The sequence below is a fragment of the Ranitomeya imitator genome, chromosome 3, assembly GCF_032444005.1.
Source record: "Ranitomeya imitator isolate aRanImi1 chromosome 3, aRanImi1.pri, whole genome shotgun sequence".
NCBI classification, from domain to species: Eukaryota; Metazoa; Chordata; class Amphibia; order Anura; family Dendrobatidae; genus Ranitomeya; species Ranitomeya imitator.
Genome location: NC_091284.1, coordinates 30,428,716 through 30,449,752, shown reverse-complemented (window position 1 = coordinate 30,449,752; position 21,037 = coordinate 30,428,716). Strand labels below are relative to the sequence as shown.

The window sequence follows — 21,037 nt, the reverse complement described above, 5'->3', positions numbered from 1 at the left end:
CCTTCACTTAACCTCTTCCTGCCATGGGGTCTCAAGACACCCGAATTGGTGCAGCAGAGGAATTGCGACATCTAAAAAGCAGCATTTAAGGGGTTAAACGGGAGCGATCGGAGCACTGCTCTGGTCACTGCCCCAGGCAGCAGGTGTGGTTAGGCTTAGTGCTGGGCCGTAGCTCCTATGTAGGCTCCATATTGTCTTAGACCCCAAATTATAGAGGGTCAATTATTTACATCTTTATTACAGGTACCTACCTGAGCGCTGATTGACCCGGACAAGGGGTTATTGGGGTTCAGTGAATAATTTTGCCTTCCTGAGGGGTTCTTCCTGAATAGATCCAGGGGTACAGTAGCGCAGGCCAATTGGGGGCCTTCAGTAAAAAAAAAAATATATATATATAAATTAGGGTTTGTCATCTATTATATGACGGGTTTTCCTGGGCTGACAATAAGCAGATGTAATCTTCGGGAAAAACTCGGCAAAAAGTGTACAATAAGCCAACAGTGCCCCCGCAGGATAAATGGAGTATTACACAATCTTCACCAAAATCAATGCATACACACCCCTGACCATGGGACAATCTGCACACTGATGACCATTTGGAACAGGAGGAGATTGCTATAGTATTTTTTTTTTGCAGCCAGAGACTATAAAGTAATTTACGATTGTTGATTATTCAGAATATTTTCATAAATGATGCCGGATTATTAAATATTCTGGATGACTGGACTGCCGCAGACATGAATATTACAGTCAGTGGAGGTAAATCTAATGCATTTTGGTGGCTACCGTCTAAGTCTGTGGTACTCACTCCCGGCGGGGGTCCCAGGATCACTGATCTGCAGCTGCAGCTCTCGGGACTTTGCATTCAGCTCACTGTAAGAAATGGAGGAGAAGGGAAGAAGGTTTTCTCCAATCCTACACACTGTATTAATATGTGATAGTAGTGAGTATAGCAGGCGATCCGTGAAGGGTGGTACTGTTATACAGGACCATAATATGGCTGACACCATGAGGACAATGATATTATTGAGGGAAGTGGTCCGCCTGGTGCTGATATGGCCACTAATGTACATGGTCACAGATGAGCACTGCTGCCACTAACATATAGACACTGGTTGGACTGGTGATACTTTTTGGACTTTACTATAGATGGTGTTTATTTCTGTTAATGTTGATGATTATGGCTTACAGCCAATGAAAACCCAAAAGTCATTATCTCAGTAAATTAGAATACTTTATAACACCAGCTTGAAAAATGATTTTAAAATCCGAGATGTTGTCGTACTGAAATGTATGTTCAGTAAATGCTCTCAATACTTGGTCGGGCTCCTTTTGCATCAATAACTGCATCAATGCGGCGTGGCATGGAGGCGATCAGCGCTCCTGAGGGGTTATGGAAGCCCAGGTTGCTTTGATAGCAGCCTTCAGCTCGTCTGCATTGTTGGGCCTGGTGTCTCATCTTCCTCTTGACAATACCCCATAGATTCTCTATGGGGTTAAGGTCAGGCAAGTTTGCTGCCAATCAAGCCCAGTGATACTGTTGTTTGTAAACCAGGTATTGGTATATTGACAGTGTGGACAGGGGCCAAGTCCTGCTGGAGATGTTATGTCTCGCTCCACATTCATTGACAGCTATCAGGGTACTGTATATAATCAGCGGAGCCCGGCAGCAGGCGTAGACATAGAGAAACTGCCTGTGATACAGCCGGTTGAAGAAATAAACCTTAAACTACAATGTAACTAGTTTGTATTTTTTTTTAAATCTCCTGTGTCTCCACGGTAACAGACTACAAACAAACCCTGCGTAGTCAGATCCTGCAGTCTTACTAAACTTCCTAAATATTCGACACATCAAACATATTGGAACATTGATCATAATGACGTCTGAGCGATTTGTGAAGTCCCCGGAGTACTTACAAAAGAAATTCATCCTCCCAGCTGGGGCTCGCGCTCTGTTGTACGGCCGCAGTGGTGAATCTCTGGACGGGGTCATTGAGCTGCGCCAAGCACGTCACCATCCCTGCCGGCGGGAGCAATAAAGGATAGATTCTTCGCTTAGTATATGACGATGATATTTCAATATAAAATTATAGAATTAAAGGAGCACTCCAGATAAAGGGGCGGAGCATGACACGTCTATATTTGGTACTGTTTAAGGCTGCACTACTGAAAGAGCGAAGCTTATGGGTCCCTTTAAGGTTGTAGTAAGATGTAGAAACTATAAGTTTCCCAGGGACCTTAATGCGTGGAGGCCCCCTTTAAGGGTAAAAATTACCTGAGGTCTCGACATTTCCCGTCAGCACCGCTTTGATATTGCGCACTTGAAGCTTCAGCTCGTGAGCTCGCGGGGGTTTCGGAGGACAGACTATTGGAGAATGGAAGCCTGGAAAGTTCTATAAATTAAAAAGAATGTGGTATATTATAGTATATCATACATGAGTGGGGGTCCTGTCTCTCCGATTGTACACACTGGTGGAGAAGATTGGAAATAAGGCCCTGTTTGTGGGTGTTTCCTAAAAGAGTCTGGCCCGCCCCTGCTTAATATGTCCCGACCCTGCTTAGAAAACCCCGCCCCTGCTTAGGAAACACCGCCCCTGCTTAATATGTCCCGCCCCTGCTTAGGAAACCCCGCCCCTGCTTAATATGTCCCGACCCTGCTTAGGAAACCCAGCCCCTGCTTAGGAAACCCCACCCCTGCTTAATATGTCCCATCCCTGCTTAGGAAACCCCGCCCCTGCTTAATATGTCCCGACCCTGCTTAGGAAACCCAGCCCCTGCTTAGGAAACCCCACCCCTGCTTAATATGTCCCATCCCTGCTTAGGAAACCCCGCCCCTGCTTAGGAAACCCCGCCCCTGCTTAGGAAACCCCACCCCCGCTTAATATGTCCCATCCCTGCTTAGGAAACCCCGCCCCTGCTTAATATGTCCCGACCCTGCTTAGGAAACCCCGCCCCTGCTTAGGAAACCCCACCCCTGCTTAATATGTCCCATCCCTGCTTAGGAAACCCCGCCCCTGCTTAATATGTCCCGACCCTGCTTAGGAAACCACGCCCCTGCTTAACTTGCTTCTCAGTGATGAAGGGTGTATTAGGTCACCCCTCTGTAGGAATGAAGGTCTGCGTTAGTTAGTTTTTAGATACCTGGTATTCCTTCATGTCTGCAGGTTTGCCGATCAGGTCTACTTGAGGTCGGACACAACCCATGAGGTTCTTCAATATGTCCTCCAGAGTTTCCCTGATTGCACTCGATCCGGGGGTCTGCAAACACGACACAGAGCTCAGACGTAGGGACGTCCAGGTTAACATTCCCCAGGTTTGTCCATTTTCCACATTCCAAATCTGAACTTTTTTTTTTTAGGGAAACGGCCAACATGGAGGAAATAAAACAACACAACTTACTGACTGACCTCCAGCTTAGTTTTTGGTTGAACCTGAAGATCGAGATCACAGAAGTTTCCCATGGACCACGTGACCTGGACGTCCTTTCCTGCGCTTTCTTTTATGCGAAGTTCCAACTGGAAGAAGAAAAAGGAGATGGATCAAGAAAGAACTCTCACTATACTGTATTTAGTGTATCAAGACTTCTGCTTCCTGTCAAGGAATGGAAACCTTACACACAAAAAGGTGAGCATGAGAGACTGACACCTGGCGTCTTAAAGGGGCTGCCTCATAAAGGCTAGCCAAATCCGAATGTCCACATTCACTAACAGCAAGCAGAGATCAGGGATCTTGAATAACGTAAAGTGTACTTGAAAGTTACTTGTAAAAAAAGGACCTATGTAGTAATTAAACTCTACATGGAGGACAGAAAATAAATTGGTTGGTGGGATTCACTGGTAATGGGAATAATCTCCTATGACCAACAGATATAGGACTGGTTCCAGTACAGACTTACGTTTATATGTAGTGGTGTGATGCGGACACTGTACACCTGGCATCCTGAGTTAGCTGGAAGGGTCCGGGTAACCCGCTCGGCAAATTGTAGATAGTCACCCACCACGCTGCAGCATACAACCTGAAAGCAAATCATTAACAGGTTACTTGGATATCATGATACATCTATCACATAGATTTACACAGCCACCACTAGGGGGAGCTCACTACATACAGATTATACAGCCATCACTAGGGGGAGCTCACTACATACAGATTATACAGCCATCACTAGAAGGAGCTCACTGCATACAGATCTATACAGCCACCACTAGGGGGAGCTCACTACATACAGATTTATACAGCCACCACTAGGGGGAGCTCACTACATACAGATTACACAGCCATCACTAGAAGGAGCTCACTACATACAGATTATACAGCCATCACTAGGGGGAGCTCACTACATACAGATCTGTACAGTCACCACTAGGGGGAGCTCACTACATACAGATCTATACAGCCACCACTAGGGGGAGCTCACTACATACAGATCTATGCAGCCACCACTAGGGGGAGCTCACTACATACAGATCTATGCAGCCACCACTAGAGGGAGCTCGCTGCCTACAGATTTATACAGCCACCACTAGGGGGAGCTCACTACATACAGATTTATACAGCCACCAGTAGGGGAGCTCACTACATACAGATTTATACAGCAACCACTAGCGGGAGCTCACTACATACAGATTTATACAGCCACCACTAGCGGGAGCTCACTACATACAGATTTATACAGTCACCACTAGGGGGAGCTCACTACATACAGATTATACAGTCACCACTAGGGGAAGCTCACTACATACAGATCTATACAGTCACCACTAGGGGGAGCTCGCTGCCTACAGATTTATACAGCCACCACTAGGAGGAGCTCACTACATACAGATTTATACAGCCACCAGTAGGGGAGCTCACTACATACAGATTTATACAGCCACCACTAGGGGGAGCTCACTACATACAGATTTATACAGTCACCACTAGGGGGAGCTCACTACATACAGATTATACAGCCACCACTAGAGGGAGCTCACTACATACAGATTTATACAGTCACCACTAGGAGGAGCTCACTACATACAGATTATACAGCCACAACTAGGGGGAGCTCACTACATACAGATCTGTACAGTCACCACTAGAGGGAGCTCACTACATACAGATTATACAGCCACCACTAGGGGGAGCTCACTACATACAGATCTGTACAGTCACCACTAGAGGGAGCTCACTACATACAGATTTATACAGCCACCACTAGGGGGAGCTCACTACATACAGATTATACAGCCACCACTAGGGGGAGTGTTATGATAAGGTAATTCAGTACCACAATGGACATAGAGGTCAGAGCACATACAGTGACCTGACAATAACCCAAAAACATTGAACGAGCTCTGAGACGTGGGAACTCTGTTGACCGCAATCCCTAATCCTCTCCAACCACACTAGAGGCAGCCGTGGATTGCGCCTAACGCTCCCTATGCAACTCGGCACAGCCTGAGAAACTAACTAGCCTGAAGAAAGAAAATAAGCCTACCTTGCCTCAGAGAAATACCCCAAAGGAAAAGGCAGCCCCCACATATAATGACTGTGAGTTAAGATGAAAAGACAAACGTAGAGATGAAATAGATTTAGCAAAGTGAGGCCCGACTTTCTGAACAGAGCGAGGATAGGAAAGATAACTTTGCGGTCAACACAAAACCCTACAAAAACCACGCAAAGGGGGCAAAAAGACCCTCCATACCGAACTAACGGCACGGAGGTACACCCTCTGCGTCCCAGAGCTTCCAGCAAGCAGGAAAAAACAAATAGACAAGCTGGACAGAAAAAAACAGCAATCAAAATAGCAAAGCAGAACTTAGCTATGCAGAGCAGCAGGCCACAGGAACGATCCAGGAGGAAACAGGTCCAATACTAGAACATTGACTGGAGGCCAGGATCAAAGCACTAGGTGGAGTTAAATAGAGCAGCACCTAACAACTTCACCACATCACCTGAGGAAGGAAACTCAGAAGCCGCAGTACCACTTTCCTCCACCAACGGAAGCTCACAGAGAGAATCAGCCGAAGTACCACTTGTGACCACAGGAGGGAGCTCTGCCACAGAATTCACAACAGTACCCCCCCCCCTTGAGGAGGGGTCACCGAACCCTCACCAGAGCCCCCAGGACGACCAGGATGAGCCATATGAAAGGCACGAACAAGATCGGGAGCATGGACATCAGAGGCAAAGACCCAGGAATTATCTTCCTGAGCATAACCCTTCCACTTAACCAGATACTGGAGTTTCTGTCTGGAAACACGAGAATCCAAAATCTTCTCCACAATATACTCCAACTCCCCCTCCACCAAAACCGGGGCAGGAGGATGAACAGATGGAACCATAGGTGCCACGTATCTCCGCAACAATGACCTATGGAATACGTTATGTATGGAAAAAGAATCTGGAAGGGTCAGACGAAAAGACACAGGATTAAGAACCTCAGAAATCCTATACGGACCAATGAAACGAGGTTTAAACTTAGGAGAGGAAACCTTCATAGGAATATGACGAGAAGATAACCAAACCAAATCCTTAACACGAAGTCGGGGACCCACACAGCGTCTGCGATTAGCGAAACGTTGAGCCTTCTCCTGGGACAAGGTCAAATTGTCCACTACATGAGTCCAAATCTGCTGCAACCTGTCCACCACAGTATCCACACCAGGACAGTCCGAAGACTCAACCTGCCCTGAAGAGAAACGAGGATGGAACCCAGAGTTGCAGAAAAACGGCGAAACCAAGGTAGCCGAGCTGGCCCGATTACTAAGGGCGAACTCAGCCAAAGGCAAAAAGGACACCCAGTCATCCTGATCAGCAGAAACAAAGCATCTCAGATATGTTTCCAAGGTCTGATTGGTTCGTTCGGTCTGGCCATTAGTCTGAGGATGGAAAGCCGAGGAAAAAGACAAGTCAATGCCCATCCTACCACAAAAGGCTCGCCAAAACCTCAAAACAAACTGGGAACCTCTGTCAGAAACAATATTCTCTTGAATGCCATGTAAACGAACCACATGCTGGAAGAACAATGGCACCAAATCAGAGGAGGAAGGCAATTTAGACAAGGGTACCAAATGGACCATCTTAGAGAAGCGATCACAGACCACCCAAATGACTGACATCTTTTGAGAGATGGGAAGATCTGAAATAAAATCCATAGAGATATGTGTCCAAGGCCTCTTCGGGACCGGCAAGGGCAAAAGCAACCCACTGGCACGAGAACAGCAGGGCTTAGCCCGAGCACAAATCCCACAAGACTGCACAAAAGAACGCACATCCCGCGACAGAGATGGCCACCAAAAGGATCTAGCCACTAACTCTCTGGTACCAAAGATTCCAGGATGACCAGCCAACACCGAACAATGAACCTCAGAGATAACTTTATTCGTCCACCTATCAGGGACAAACAGTTTCTCCGCTGGGCAACGATCAGGTTTATTAGCCTGAAATTTTTGCAGCACCCGCCGCAAATCAGGGGAGATGGCAGACACAATTACTCCCTCTTTGAGGATGCCCGCCGGCTCAGATAAACCCGGAGAGTCGGGCACAAAACTCCTAGACAGAGCATCCGCCTTCACATTCTTAGAGCCCGGAAGGTACGAAATCACAAAGTCAAAACGGGCAAAAAACAGCGACCAACGAGCCTGTCTAGGATTCAACCGCTTGGCAGACTCGAGATAAGTCAAGTTCTTATGATCAGTCAAGACCACCACGCGATGCTTAGCTCCTTCAAGCCAATGACGCCACTCCTCGAAAGCCCACTTCATGGCCAGCAACTCTCGATTGCCCACATCATAATTTCGCTCAGCAGGCGAAAACTTCCTGGAAAAGAAGGCGCATGGTTTCATCACCGAGCAATCAGAGCTTCTCTGCGACAAAACAGCCCCTGCTCCAATCTCAGAAGCATCAACCTCGACCTGGAATGGAAGCGAAACATCTGGTTGACAACACAGGGGCAGAAGAAAAACGACGCTTCAACTCTTGAAAAGCTTCCACAGCAGCAGAAGACCAATTGACCACATCAGCACCCTTCTTGGTCAAATCGGTCAATGGTTTAGCAATACTAGAAAAATTGCAGATGAAGCGACGATAAAAATTAGCAAAGCCCAGGAACTTTTGCAGACTTTTCAGAGATGTCGGCTGAGTCCAATCATGGATGGCTTGGACCTTAACAGGGTCCATCTCGATAGTAGAAGGGGAAAAGATGAACCCCAAAAATGAAACCTTCTGAACACCAAAGAGACACTTTGATCCCTTCACAAACAAAGAATTAGCACGCAGGACCTGAAGATGCAAACTCGGCTTTGGGAAAATGGCCGCCGCGATCTCTTCTGCGCACGCGCGGCATCCCGCGGCCATTTTCCTGAAGCCCCGTGCAGCAGAGCACTACATCTGCGCACGCGCGGCCCCAGGAAGATGGCCGCCCGCACCGATGAAAGGAATGACAGCGCAGATCGCGCGCTGTGTCTTCACGTGGGCACAGGGAATCCGGACCTTGGACATGCGCACACCACTACGCCACCAACGGAAACCTGGGGAAGAAAAGAACGCTGTGAACACGCCCACCTGACCAGACCAGCCTGATTGACAGGCGAAAACGCCGACTTTGGTAATGTATTTCTCGGCATACATGGGGAATCAGGGTACACTACATACACTATAGTAACGCACAGCGCAGGCCCTATTTAACAGTATTTATATCTCAATCTCAAAAAACGGGGTGACAGGTTCCCTTTAATCCGAGCAAACAAATCAGATAACAACGGCAAGGGGTACTGAAATTTAACCGTGATCTTATTTAGAAGGCGGTAATCTATACAAGGTCTCAGCGAACCATCCTTCTTGGCTACAAAAAAGAACCCTGCTCCTAATGGCGACGATGACGGGCGAATATGCCCCTTCTCCAAGGACTCCTTCACATAACTCCGCATAGCGGCGTGCTCAGGCACAGATAAATTAAACAGTTGACCTTTTGGGAATTTACTACCAGGAATCAAATCGATAGCACAATCACAATCCCTATGCGGAGGTAGGGTATCGGACTTGGGCTCATCAAATACATCCCGGTAATCAGACAAGAACTCTGGAACCTCAGAAGGGGTGGATGACAAAATAGTCAGAAATGGGACATCACCATGTACCCCCTGACAACCCCAGCTGGACACAGACATGGATTTCCAATCTAATATTGGATTATGGACTTGTAGCCATGGCAACCCCAACACGACCACATCATGCAGATTATGCAACACCAGAAAGCGAATAACCTCCTGATGTGCAGGAGCCATGCACATGGTCAGCTGGGTCCAGTACTGAGGCTTATTCTTGGCCAAAGGCGTAGCATCAATTCCTCTCAATGGAATAGGACACTGCAAGGGCTCCAATAAAAACCCACAACGCCTAGCATACTCCAAGTCCATCAAATTCAGGGCAGCGCCTGAATCCACAAATGCCATGACAGAATACGATGACAAAGAGCAGATCAAGGTAACGCACAGAAGAAATTTTGACTGTACCGTACCAATGGTGGCAGACCTAGCGAACCGCTTAGTGCGCTTAGGACAATCGGAGATAGCATGAGTGGAATCACCACAGTAGAAACACAGACCATTCAGACGTCTGTGTTCTTGCCGTTCAACTCTGGTCAAAGTCCTATCGCACTGCATAGGCTCAGGTTTAACCTCAGGCAGTACCGCCAAATGGTGCACAGATTTACGCTCACGCAAGCGTCGCCCAATCTGAATGGCCAAAGACATAGACTCATTCAGACCAGCAGGCATAGGAAATCCCACCATGACATCCTTAAGGGCTTCAGAGAGACCTTTTCTGAAAATAGCTGCGAGCGCACCTTCATTCCATTGAGTGAGTACGGACCACTTTCTAAATTTCTGACAATATACCTCTATCTCATCCTGACCCTGACATAGAGCCAGCAAATTTTTCTCTGCCTGATCCACTGAATTAGGTTCATCGTACAGCAATCCGAGAGCCAGGAAAAACGCATCGATATTACCAAATGCAGGATCTCCTGACGGAAGAGAAAATGCCCAGTCCTGAGGGTCGCCACGTAAAAAAGAAATAATGATCCTAACTTGTTGAACTGGGTCACCAGAGGAGTGAGGTTTCAAAGCCAGAAATAGTTTACAATTATGTTTGAAACTCAGAAATTTAGTTCTATCTCCAAAAAACAAATCAGGAATAGGAATTCTCGGTGCTAACATAGAATTCTGAACCACAAAGTCTTGAATATTTTGTACTCTTGCCGTGAGCTGATCCACACATGAAGACAGACCTTTAATGTCCATCGCTACACCTGTGTCCTGAACCACCCAAATGTCTAGGGGAAAAAAAAGGCAAAACACAGTGCAGAGAAAAAAAAATGGTCTCAGAACTTCTTTTTTCCCTCTATTGAGAATCATTAGTACTTTGGGCCTCCAGTACTGTTATGATAAGGTAATTCAGTACCACAATGGACATAGAGGTCAGAGCACATACAGTGACCTGACAATAACCCAAAAACATTGAACGAGCTCTGAGACGTGGGAACTCTGTTGACCGCAATCCCTAATCCTCTCCAACCACACTAGAGGCAGCCGTGGATTGCGCCTAACGCTCCCTATGCAACTCGGCACAGCCTGAGAAACTAGCTAGCCTGAAGAAAGAAAATAAGCCTACCTTGCCTCAGAGAAATACCCCAAAGGAAAAGGCAGCCCCCACATATAATGACTGTGAGTTAAGATGAAAAGACAAACGTAGAGATGAAATAGATTTAGCAAAGTGAGGCCCGACTTTCTGAACAGAGCGAGGATAGGAAAGGTAACTTTGCGGTCAACACAAAACCCTACAAAAACCACGCAAAGGGGGCAAAAAGACCCTCCATACCGAACTAACGGCACGGAGGTACACCCTCTGCGTCCCAGAGCTTCCAGCAAGCAGGAAAAACAAATAGACAAGCTGGACAGAAAAAACAGCAATCAAAATAGCAAAGCAGAACTTAGCTATGCAGAGCAGCAGGCCACAGGAACGATCCAGGAGGAAACAGGTTCAATACTAGAACATTGACTGGAGGCCAGGATCAAAGCACTAGGTGGAGTTAAATAGAGCAGCACCTAACGACTTCACCACATCACCTGAGGAAGGAAACTCAGAAGCCGCAGTACCACTTTCCTCCACCAACGGAAGCTCACAGAGAGAATCAGCCGAAGTACCACTTGTGACCATAGGAGGGAGCTCTGCCACAGAATTCACAACAGGGGAGCTCACTACATACAGATTTATACAGTCACCACTAGGGGGAGCTCACTACATACAGATTTATACAGTCACCACTAGGGGGAGCTCGCCGCCTCCAGATTTATACAGCCACCACTAGGAGGAGCTCACTACATACAGATTTATACAGTCACCACTAGGGGGAGCTCACTACATACAGATTATACAGCCACCACTAGAGGGAGCTCACTACATACAGATTTCTACAGCCACCACTAGGGGGAGCTCACTACATACAGATTATACAGCTATCTATGAGGCAGAAGGATGGGGAAACCTGATTTGAGGCCCTGCTCTCCATGGACTATGCATACTTTTCCACAATCATACATAATGTGGCTTATTATTTTATTATTCATGATCTTTGCTGTAGGCTGATAGTATATTGCATCAATCTGTGTGGTCATTCACAGAGACGACAGATGCTACAGGGGGTCACATAACTGAGAAGTGACGGCCTGCAGTCAATAACGCTCAGAGAGGTCATGGGAATGTTTGCTTTTTGTTTTATGATTTCTCCTTGTGGTTCAACAGTTTTTAGTAGTGGAGTATCTACTGTAGAAGCTTGATGGCGGCATTATCACCCTCAGGCTAATCGCCTTTATCATGTGAGGTCTCTGACTTTGTCACCTGTTGTATTTATTTTGCTCAATTTTATCTAATTTTGTTCCTTTTCTCTTTATTTTGCCTTCAGCTTACATGAACGTTATTTTTGCTGGTATATATTTTACGTTTGCTTATACAGTTGGATCCTATGGGATATCTATTGTTGGTTGATCGCCTGTGATCATTCTATTATTCACTTATTCTGTCGTCTTTTTTTTCTTGCAGCGACATTGTGATAAAGACCCCAGCGGGGTGGAAACGTCCCTTACTTTTTCGCATACTGCAACGCTACAATTAATTTTATTGGTTCGTACGAAATAAAGAAACTTGCGTCACCAAAAACAGAGTGCGGTGAATGTCTCTAGCCTTGGTCGTGGGGTCTCGGGCCCCATTCCACCTGCACCCCGATGCTTTGACCGAGGTTTTTCACTCCTTGGAGGAAACAGATGTTCACGTACGTCACGAAATGCCTTGAATTCTGGCACCATGACTTTTTTTTGTGTCCTTTTCAGATTCTTTGGTTGCATAAGTTTACACACCCCTGAAATAAATTATCCTGGGAATTAGCATTTGCTGCGTTTCCTGCTTAGGACGTTGCTCTGCGGTCCAGGATTTCCTGGCAGGAGATTCTTGGCACCGGTTTGCTCAGTCTATAATAACATATGTGTGGAGACTGACACTAGGGCCGGACATTAGACGAAAGGTAACATCGAGTTTAGCATCTCGTGCACATATGGAAGTGATCGAAAAACCTGATTAAATATATTAAAAAAAAGTCAATAAAGAAAAAAAGACACATTTGAAAAATTACAAATTATTGCAAATCCACTTAAACTTGGGCTATGTTCAGACATTGCGTTTTTTCAGCATTTTTTTTATTTTTTTATGTCAATTTTCAGCTTTATTTTACAGTAGCAGCAAAGTCTATGAGATTTCAGAAATGTTGTGCACACAGCTTGGATTTTTTTGTCCTCAGTATTTTGTACAATACCTTCATTTTTGCAGCATGTCACTTTCAGCGTTTTTTTCAGTGTTCTTCACCCATTAGAAGCAATTGGTGGTGCAAAAAGCGCTGGAAAAACGCTGAAAAAAAGAGACTAAAACACTGCAAAAAAAAAAAAAAAAAAAAGCAACAAAACCGCAGCAAAAAAAAGAACTAAGCAAAACCTGCTTTTTTAGGCAAGTTTCTAACTGCCAAGAGAGCAGGTGTTTCTTTAGGAACAATATAAAAAAAGCAACGCATTAAAAATGCAATGTGTGAACATAGCCTTAATGAGCAATAAAAGGGGAAAAAAAAACCAAAAACAAATGTGGCCTAAAAAAGCAAACAAAAAAAAAAACAAGCAAAAAAAATAAAATCTAGAAATGACCTAAAAACCTGATAAAAAAAAATGACATTGGAAAAATTTACAAATTATTACTAAAAAAAAAAAGTATTAATGACCTAAGAAAAGTTTAAAAAGCCACAATAATATATATACATACATATGACATAAAAGCCTGATTTTAAAAATGACATAATATAAACTCTAAAAAGAGAAAAAAAAATGAAAAATGATTACAAATCTAAATGTAATAAGAAAAAAATAACAACTGTGGCCTAAAAAACAAACAAACACCCTACAAAAATAAATAAACCTAGAAATGACCTAAAAACCTAATACATAGAACAAAATTCTAAAAAGAAAAAATAGCAATTATGACCTAAGAAAAAAGTGAAAAAACCAACACAAGTATATATATATATATATATATATATATATATGTATATATATATATATATATATACACACACACACACAGATACAGAAATGCCTAATAAAAAATACATTAAAAAAAACCTCTAAAACGAATAAAAAGACATTGGAAAAATTGTTACAAAAAAATAAAAAAAAACAGCATTTCTGACCTAAAAATAGAAGTAAAAAAAAAAACCCTACAAAAATAAATGGATAGATGAGTGTAGAGTACTGGGGGCGAGCTCGGCCTGGGGTGGGAATGACCCGATATCAGGACACTGAAGACTTACAGCGTTAGCGAATGGTAGGGAGATAAATAAATAAATGAACCTCTGTAATTAGGGTTAATAGGATTCTTGTCGCAGGATGTTCTGGCGCTCGAGTCTCCACATAATCCACTTACCAGGGTCTGATGAGAGCGGTTTTGTTTTCAGGGACAGATGGGCGATTAGTGCCATGGTGGGGGCCCCGCGCTCTCCTGGCGACGCGGATGTGGGCACCGTGCCCGGCACTCAGCACCATGGACTCACACAAGTCAGTACACCCCCGGCGGCTCGTGACCAACACTCGTCACAGGCTCAGAAACCTCTCTGAAATAGCTCAACTTTTCCCCCCCATTAGAGACTTTACCGGGACGTCATAGAAATAGAAATCCCGGAACGTTCGGAGTCCGTCCCTGGCGGGAAACATCAGTGATTCCCCGACCATTATCATCCCACCATACTGGGTACCATCCCATAATAACAGTGTCTTATGGGATTGCCACCATCTGCAGATGACCATGAGATGTGGAATGACACTCATGACCCCTATAGGTGGTCCATCTTCCCACCACTATACACAAATGCACAATATGGCGGATTGTCCGCACACCGCCACCTCCCGTCAGAGAACAGTCTGAGCCCACATTCATGTCGCTGACCCCATATGTGGCAGCTCCCGGTCTCCTGCAGCCGCAGGGCCCCCTGATCTGTGCTATGGAGCAGCCATGCAGCAGGGGCATATTCCATCACTCAAGGTTTGTGTGGTCTCTGTGTAAACCATTTTGCCATTTTTAGAAGTGATTTCACCACTGTAATTTAACCACAATTACAAAGCCATATCGTGCCTAAAAAATGCCACGATACAGTGCTAAACAACAGCAACCATACTATAAATATTTGACAGTATCATATAAGCCACATAATGCTGCCATACAGTGAACATGTAACAGTACCATACAGTGTCCACATAATGCTGCCATACAGTGAACATGTAACAATACCATACAGTGTCCACATAATACTGCCATACAGTGAACATGTAACAGTAACCTACAGTGTCCACATAATACTGCCATACAGTGAACATGTAACAGTAACCTACAGTGTCCACATAATACTGCCATACAGTGAACATGTAACAGTACCATACAGTGTCCACATAATACTGCCATACAGTGAACATGTAACAGTAACCTACAGTGTCCACATAATACTGCCATACAGTGAACATGCAACAGTACCATACAGTGTCCACATAATGCTGCCATACAGTGAACATGTAACAGTAACCTACAGTGTCCACATAATACTGCCATACAGTGAACATGTAACAGTACCATACAGTGTCCACATAATACTGCCATACAGTGAACATGTAACAGTAACCTACAGTGTCCACATAATACTGCCATACAGTGAACATGCAACAGTACCATACAGTGTCCACATAATGCTGCCATACAGTGAACATGTAACAGTAACCTACAGTGTCCACATAATACTGCCATACAGTGAACATGTAACAGTAACATACAGTGTCCACATAATACTGCCATACAGTGAACATGTAACAGTACCATACAGTGTCCACATAATGCTGCCATACAGTGAACATGTAACAGTAACCTACAGTGTCCACATAATACTGCCATACAGTGAACATGTAACAGTAACATACAGTGTCCACATAATGCTGCCATACAGTGAACATGTGACAGTACCATACAGTGTCCACATAATACTGCCATACAGTGAACATGTAACAGTAACATACAGTGTCCACATAATACTGCCATACAGTGAACATGTAACAGTAACATACAGTGTCCACATAATACTTCCATACAGTGAACATGTAACAGTACCATACAGTGAACATGTAACAGTAACATACAGTGTCCACATAATTCTGCCATACAGTGAACATGTAACAGTACCATACAGTGAACAAGTAACAGTACCATACAGTGTCCACATAATGCTGCCATACAGTGAACATGTAACAGTACCATACAGTGTCCACATAATGCTGCCATACAGTGAACATGTAACAGTACCATACAGTGTCCACATAATGCTGCCATACAGTGAACATGTACCAGTACCATACAGTGTCCACATAATGCTGCCATACAGTGAACATGTAACAGTAACCTACAGTGTCCACATAATACTGCCATACAGTGAACATGTAACAGTACCATACAGTGTCCACATAATGCCGCCATACAGTGAACATGTAACAGTAACCTACAGTGTCCACATAATACTGCCATACAGTGAACATGTAACAGTAACCTACAGTGTCCACATAATGCTGCCATACAGTGAACATGTAACAGTACCATACAGTGTCCACATAATGCTGCCATACAGTGAACATGTAACAGTACCATACAGTGTCCACATAATGCTGCCATACAGTGAACATGTAACAGTAACCTACAGTGTCCACATAATACTGCCATACAGTGAACATGTAACAGTAACCTACAGTGTCCACATAATACTGCCATACAGTGAACATGTAACAGTACTATACAGTGTCCACATAATACTGCCATACAGTGAACATGTAACAGTAACATACAGTGTCCACATAATGCTGCCATACAGTGAACATGTAACAGTAACCTACAGTGTCCACATAATACTGCCATACAGTGAACATGTAACAGTAACCTACAGTGTCCACATAATACTGCCATACAGTGAACATGTAACAGTACTATACAGTGTCCACATAATACTGCCATACAGTGAACATGTAACAGTACCATACAGTGTCCACATAATGCTGCCATACAGTGAACATGTAGCAGTAACCTACAGTGTCCACATAATACTGCCATACAGTGAACATGTAACAGTACCATACAGTGTCCACATAATACTGCCATACAGTGAACATGTAACAATAACCTACAGTGTCCACATAATGCTGCCATACAGTGAACATGTAACAGTACCATATAGTGTCCACATAATACTGCCATACAGTGAACATGTAACAGTAACCTACAGTGTCCACATAATGCTGCCATACAGTGAACATGTAACAGTACCATACAGTGTCCACATAATACTGCCATACAGTGAACATGTAACAGTAACCTACAGTGTCCACATAATACTGCCATACAGTGAACATGTAACAGTACCATACAGTGTCCACATAATGCTGCCATACAGTGAACATGTAACAGTAACCTACAGTGTCCACATAATGCTGCCATACAGTGAACATGTAACAGTACCATACAGTGTCCACATAATGCTGCCATACAGTGAACATGTAACAGTAACCTACAGTGTCCACATAATGCTGCCATACAGTGAACATGTAACAGTAACCTACAGTGTCCACATAATGCTGCCATACAGTGAACATGTAACAGTAACCTACAGTGTCCACATAATACTGCCATACAGTGAACATGTAACAGTAACCTACAGTGTCCACATAATGCTGCCATACAGTGAACATGTAACAGTACCATACAGTGTCCACATAATACTGCCATACAGTGAACATGTAACAGTAACCTACAGTGTCCACATAATACTGCCATACAGTGAACATGTAACAGTACCATACAGTGTCCACATAATACTGCCATACAGTGAACATGTAACAGTAACCTACAGTGTCCACATACTGCCATACAGTGAACATGTAACAGTACCATACAGTGTCCATATAATACTGCCATACAGTGAACTTGTAACAGTACCATACAGTGTCTACATAATACTGCCATACAGTGAACATGGAACAGTACCATATAGTGTCCACATAATGCTGCCATACAGTGAACATGTAAAAGTAACCTACAGTATCCACATAATACTGCCATACAGTGAACATGTAACAGTAACCTACAGTGTCCACATACTGCCATACAGTGAACATGTAACAGTACCATACAGTGTCCATATAATGCTGCCATACAGTGAACATGTAACAGTACCATACAGTGTCCACATAATATTGCCATACAGTGAACATGTAACAGTACCATATAGTGTCCATATAATGCTGCCATACAGTGAACATGTAACAGTACCATACAGTGTCCACATAATGCTGCCATACAGTGAACATGTAACAGTAACCTACAGTGTCCACATAATACTGCCATACAGTGAACATGTAACAGTACCATACAGTGTCCACATAATACTGCCATACAGTGAACATGTAACAGTAACCTACAGTGTCCACATACTGCCATACAGTGAACATGTAACAGTACCATACAGTGTCCATATAATGCTGCCATACAGTGAACATGTAACAGTACCATACAGTGTCCACATAATACTGCCATACAGTGAACATGGAACAGTACCATATAGTGTCCACATAATGCTGCCATACAGTGAACATGTAAAAGTAACCTACAGTATCCACATAATACTGCCATACAGTGAACATGTAACAGTAACCTACAGTGTCCACATACTGCCATACAGTGAACATGTAACAGTACCATACAGTGTCCACATAATACTGCCATACAGTGAACATGTAACAGTAACCTACAGTGTCCACATACTGCCATACAGTGAACATGTAACAGTACCATACAGTGCCCATATAATGCTGCCATACAGTAAAAATAAAAATTATTATTAAACATGTAACAGTAACCTACAGTGTCCACATAATGCTGCCATACAGTGAACATGTAACAGTACCATACAGTGTCCACATAATGCTGCCATACAGTGAACATGTAACAGTACCATACAGTGTCCACATAATGCTGCCATACAGTGAACATGTAACAGTACCATACAGTGTCCATATAATGCTGCCATACAGTGAACATGTAACAGTACCATACAGTGTCCATATAATGCTGCCATACAGTGAACATGTAACAGTAACATACAGTGTCCATATAATGCTGCCATACAGTGAACATGTAACAGTACCATACAGTGCCTATATAATGCTGCCATACAGTGAACATGTAACAGTACCATACAGTGTCCATATAATGCTGCCATACAGTGAACATGTAACAGTAACCTACAGTGTCCACATAATGCTGCCATACAGTGAACATGTAACAGTACCATACAGTGTCCACATAATACTGCCATACAGTGAACATGTGACAGTACCATACAGTGTCCACATAATACTGCCATACAGTGAACATGTGATAGTAACATACAGTGTCCATATAATGCTGCCATACAGTAAAAATAACAATTATTATTAAACATGTAACAGTAACCTACAGTGTCCACATAATGCTGCCATACAGTGAACATGTAACAGTACCATACAGTGTCCACATAATGCTGCCATACAGTGAACATGTAACAGTACCATACAGTGTCCACATAATGCTGCCATACAGTGAACATGTAACAGTAACATACAGTGTCCACATAATGCTGCCATACAGTGAACATGTAACAGTACCATACAGTGTCCATATAATGCTGCCATACAGTGAACATGTAACAGTAACATACAGTGTCCACATAATGCTGCCATACAGTGAACATGTGACAGTAACCTACAGTGTCCACATAATGCTGCCATACAGTGAACATGTAACAGTACCATACAGTGTCCACATAATGCTGCCATACAGTGAACATGTAACAGTACCATACAGTGTCCATATAATGCTGCCATACAGTGAACATGTAACAGTAACATACAGTGTCCACATAATGCTACCATACAGTGAACATGTGACAGTAACCTACAGTGTCCACATAATGCTGCCATACAGTGAACATGTAACAGTACCATACAGCGTCTACATAATACTGCCATACAGTGAACATTTAAGAGTGCCATACAGGGCCCACATAATGCTGCCATACAATGATGTAACAGTACCATACAGTGTCCACATAATACTGCCATACAGTGAACATTTAAGAGTGCCATACAGGGCGCACATAATAGTGAACATATAACACTAACTTACATTTAATACATAACACTTCCATACTTTGAGCAGGTAACAGTATCATGCAGTTCCCACAAAATACTGAAATACCGTGAACACATAAATAACTGAAAAAATGGATAACAGAGCAGATAATGTAAAAAATATGTACCTTTTGTGACAGAATCATGGTGAAGTGATGTAGGGGAGATACGTGTCACTGAGCATGATGGCGTCAGTGATGTAAAACCAGAATAGTTTCCTCCAGCACACTGCGTGTTGGGACGGTTTTTTATAAAGTTTGATGATGAGCTGGTTTTAGTGGACCTCCATAGAGCGGGTGGGAGGGGGTCCACCTTATCTCCACCTGCAGTGTCCTTACAGGATCATGGGATCAGTCACATGATGGAGGAGTCACAAGGTCTGGGCTTACATGGCTGAAGGCCAGAGCTTTCAGTGTTCAGGAGGTGCCTGGAGAGAGAGCACTGCAGGAGAGTGTGTGCTGATCTGAACTGTGGACATTACTGCCTGTGAGCGGTCCGATCTCTGCTAGGAAAAGGACTGTGTTTCTTTTTGTTTCTTTGTTTTGCCCAGAGGGCTGTGTTTACTTTCCCAAGCTTGGTTTATGCTGCTACGATAAACCAAGTATTTTCTTAAAGAGACAGTGTTCCGGTTATACCTCTGTCTCCAGCCGAGTGAGCCGCTCTACTACACTTTATTATGACAATTTACATTAAAAAAAAAATATAGAAACACAAGTATAAATATTTAAAGTTTAAAGGGCAGCGACACCTTATTAGTGCCACGTTTGAGCAGAGTTATAATACAAAGGTCTGTGTGAATGCCTAACAATTAGCAAGAAAGATACACAGGATGTAGCTATATAGGATTAGCCTTTTATAGATGTAGTGAAATGTAGTCATTTAATACCCAAAAGAATAATGACGAGTATTCATATGCACAAAATCAATCAAATAATATAAAGTGCATAGTGCAACACATACAAAATGTAATATAATGCTTATCACATATGAGGATATAGCTGAAGGTAGCCAACATAAAATATAAGTGGTCCAACCAGACCTACTGATAACTGGCTAGCATTCACCAAGCAAAAGACAGGCTGACACAGGCTGATATAGCATACAGGGCCCACATAATACTGCCGTATAGTGAGCACATAAAAGTAGCATACAGGGCCCACATAATACTGCTATAGAATGAGCACATAACGGAAGTTTACAGGGCCCATATA

The 21,037-nt window shown here is 43.6% G+C and overlaps 1 protein-coding gene across 3 annotated transcripts in view; it reads right to left on the bottom strand.

The window, feature by feature from the left end:
* Positions 1-21,037, bottom strand: part of C2CD2 (C2 calcium dependent domain containing 2) — a 64,105-nt gene that overhangs the window by 20,204 nt on the left and 22,864 nt on the right. For all 3 annotated transcript variants that reach the window (XM_069760688.1, XM_069760690.1, XM_069760689.1), the window contains 7 exons: positions 3,896-4,015; positions 3,408-3,515; positions 3,142-3,258; positions 2,276-2,393; positions 1,918-2,020; positions 809-873; positions 252-367 (listed from right to left, as the gene is read on the bottom strand). In XM_069760688.1, coding sequence (XP_069616789.1) covers positions 252-367; positions 809-873; positions 1,918-2,020; positions 2,276-2,393; positions 3,142-3,258; positions 3,408-3,515; positions 3,896-4,015 — 747 coding nt within the window. The remainder of the gene's footprint in view (positions 1-251; positions 368-808; positions 874-1,917; positions 2,021-2,275; positions 2,394-3,141; positions 3,259-3,407; positions 3,516-3,895; positions 4,016-21,037) is intronic.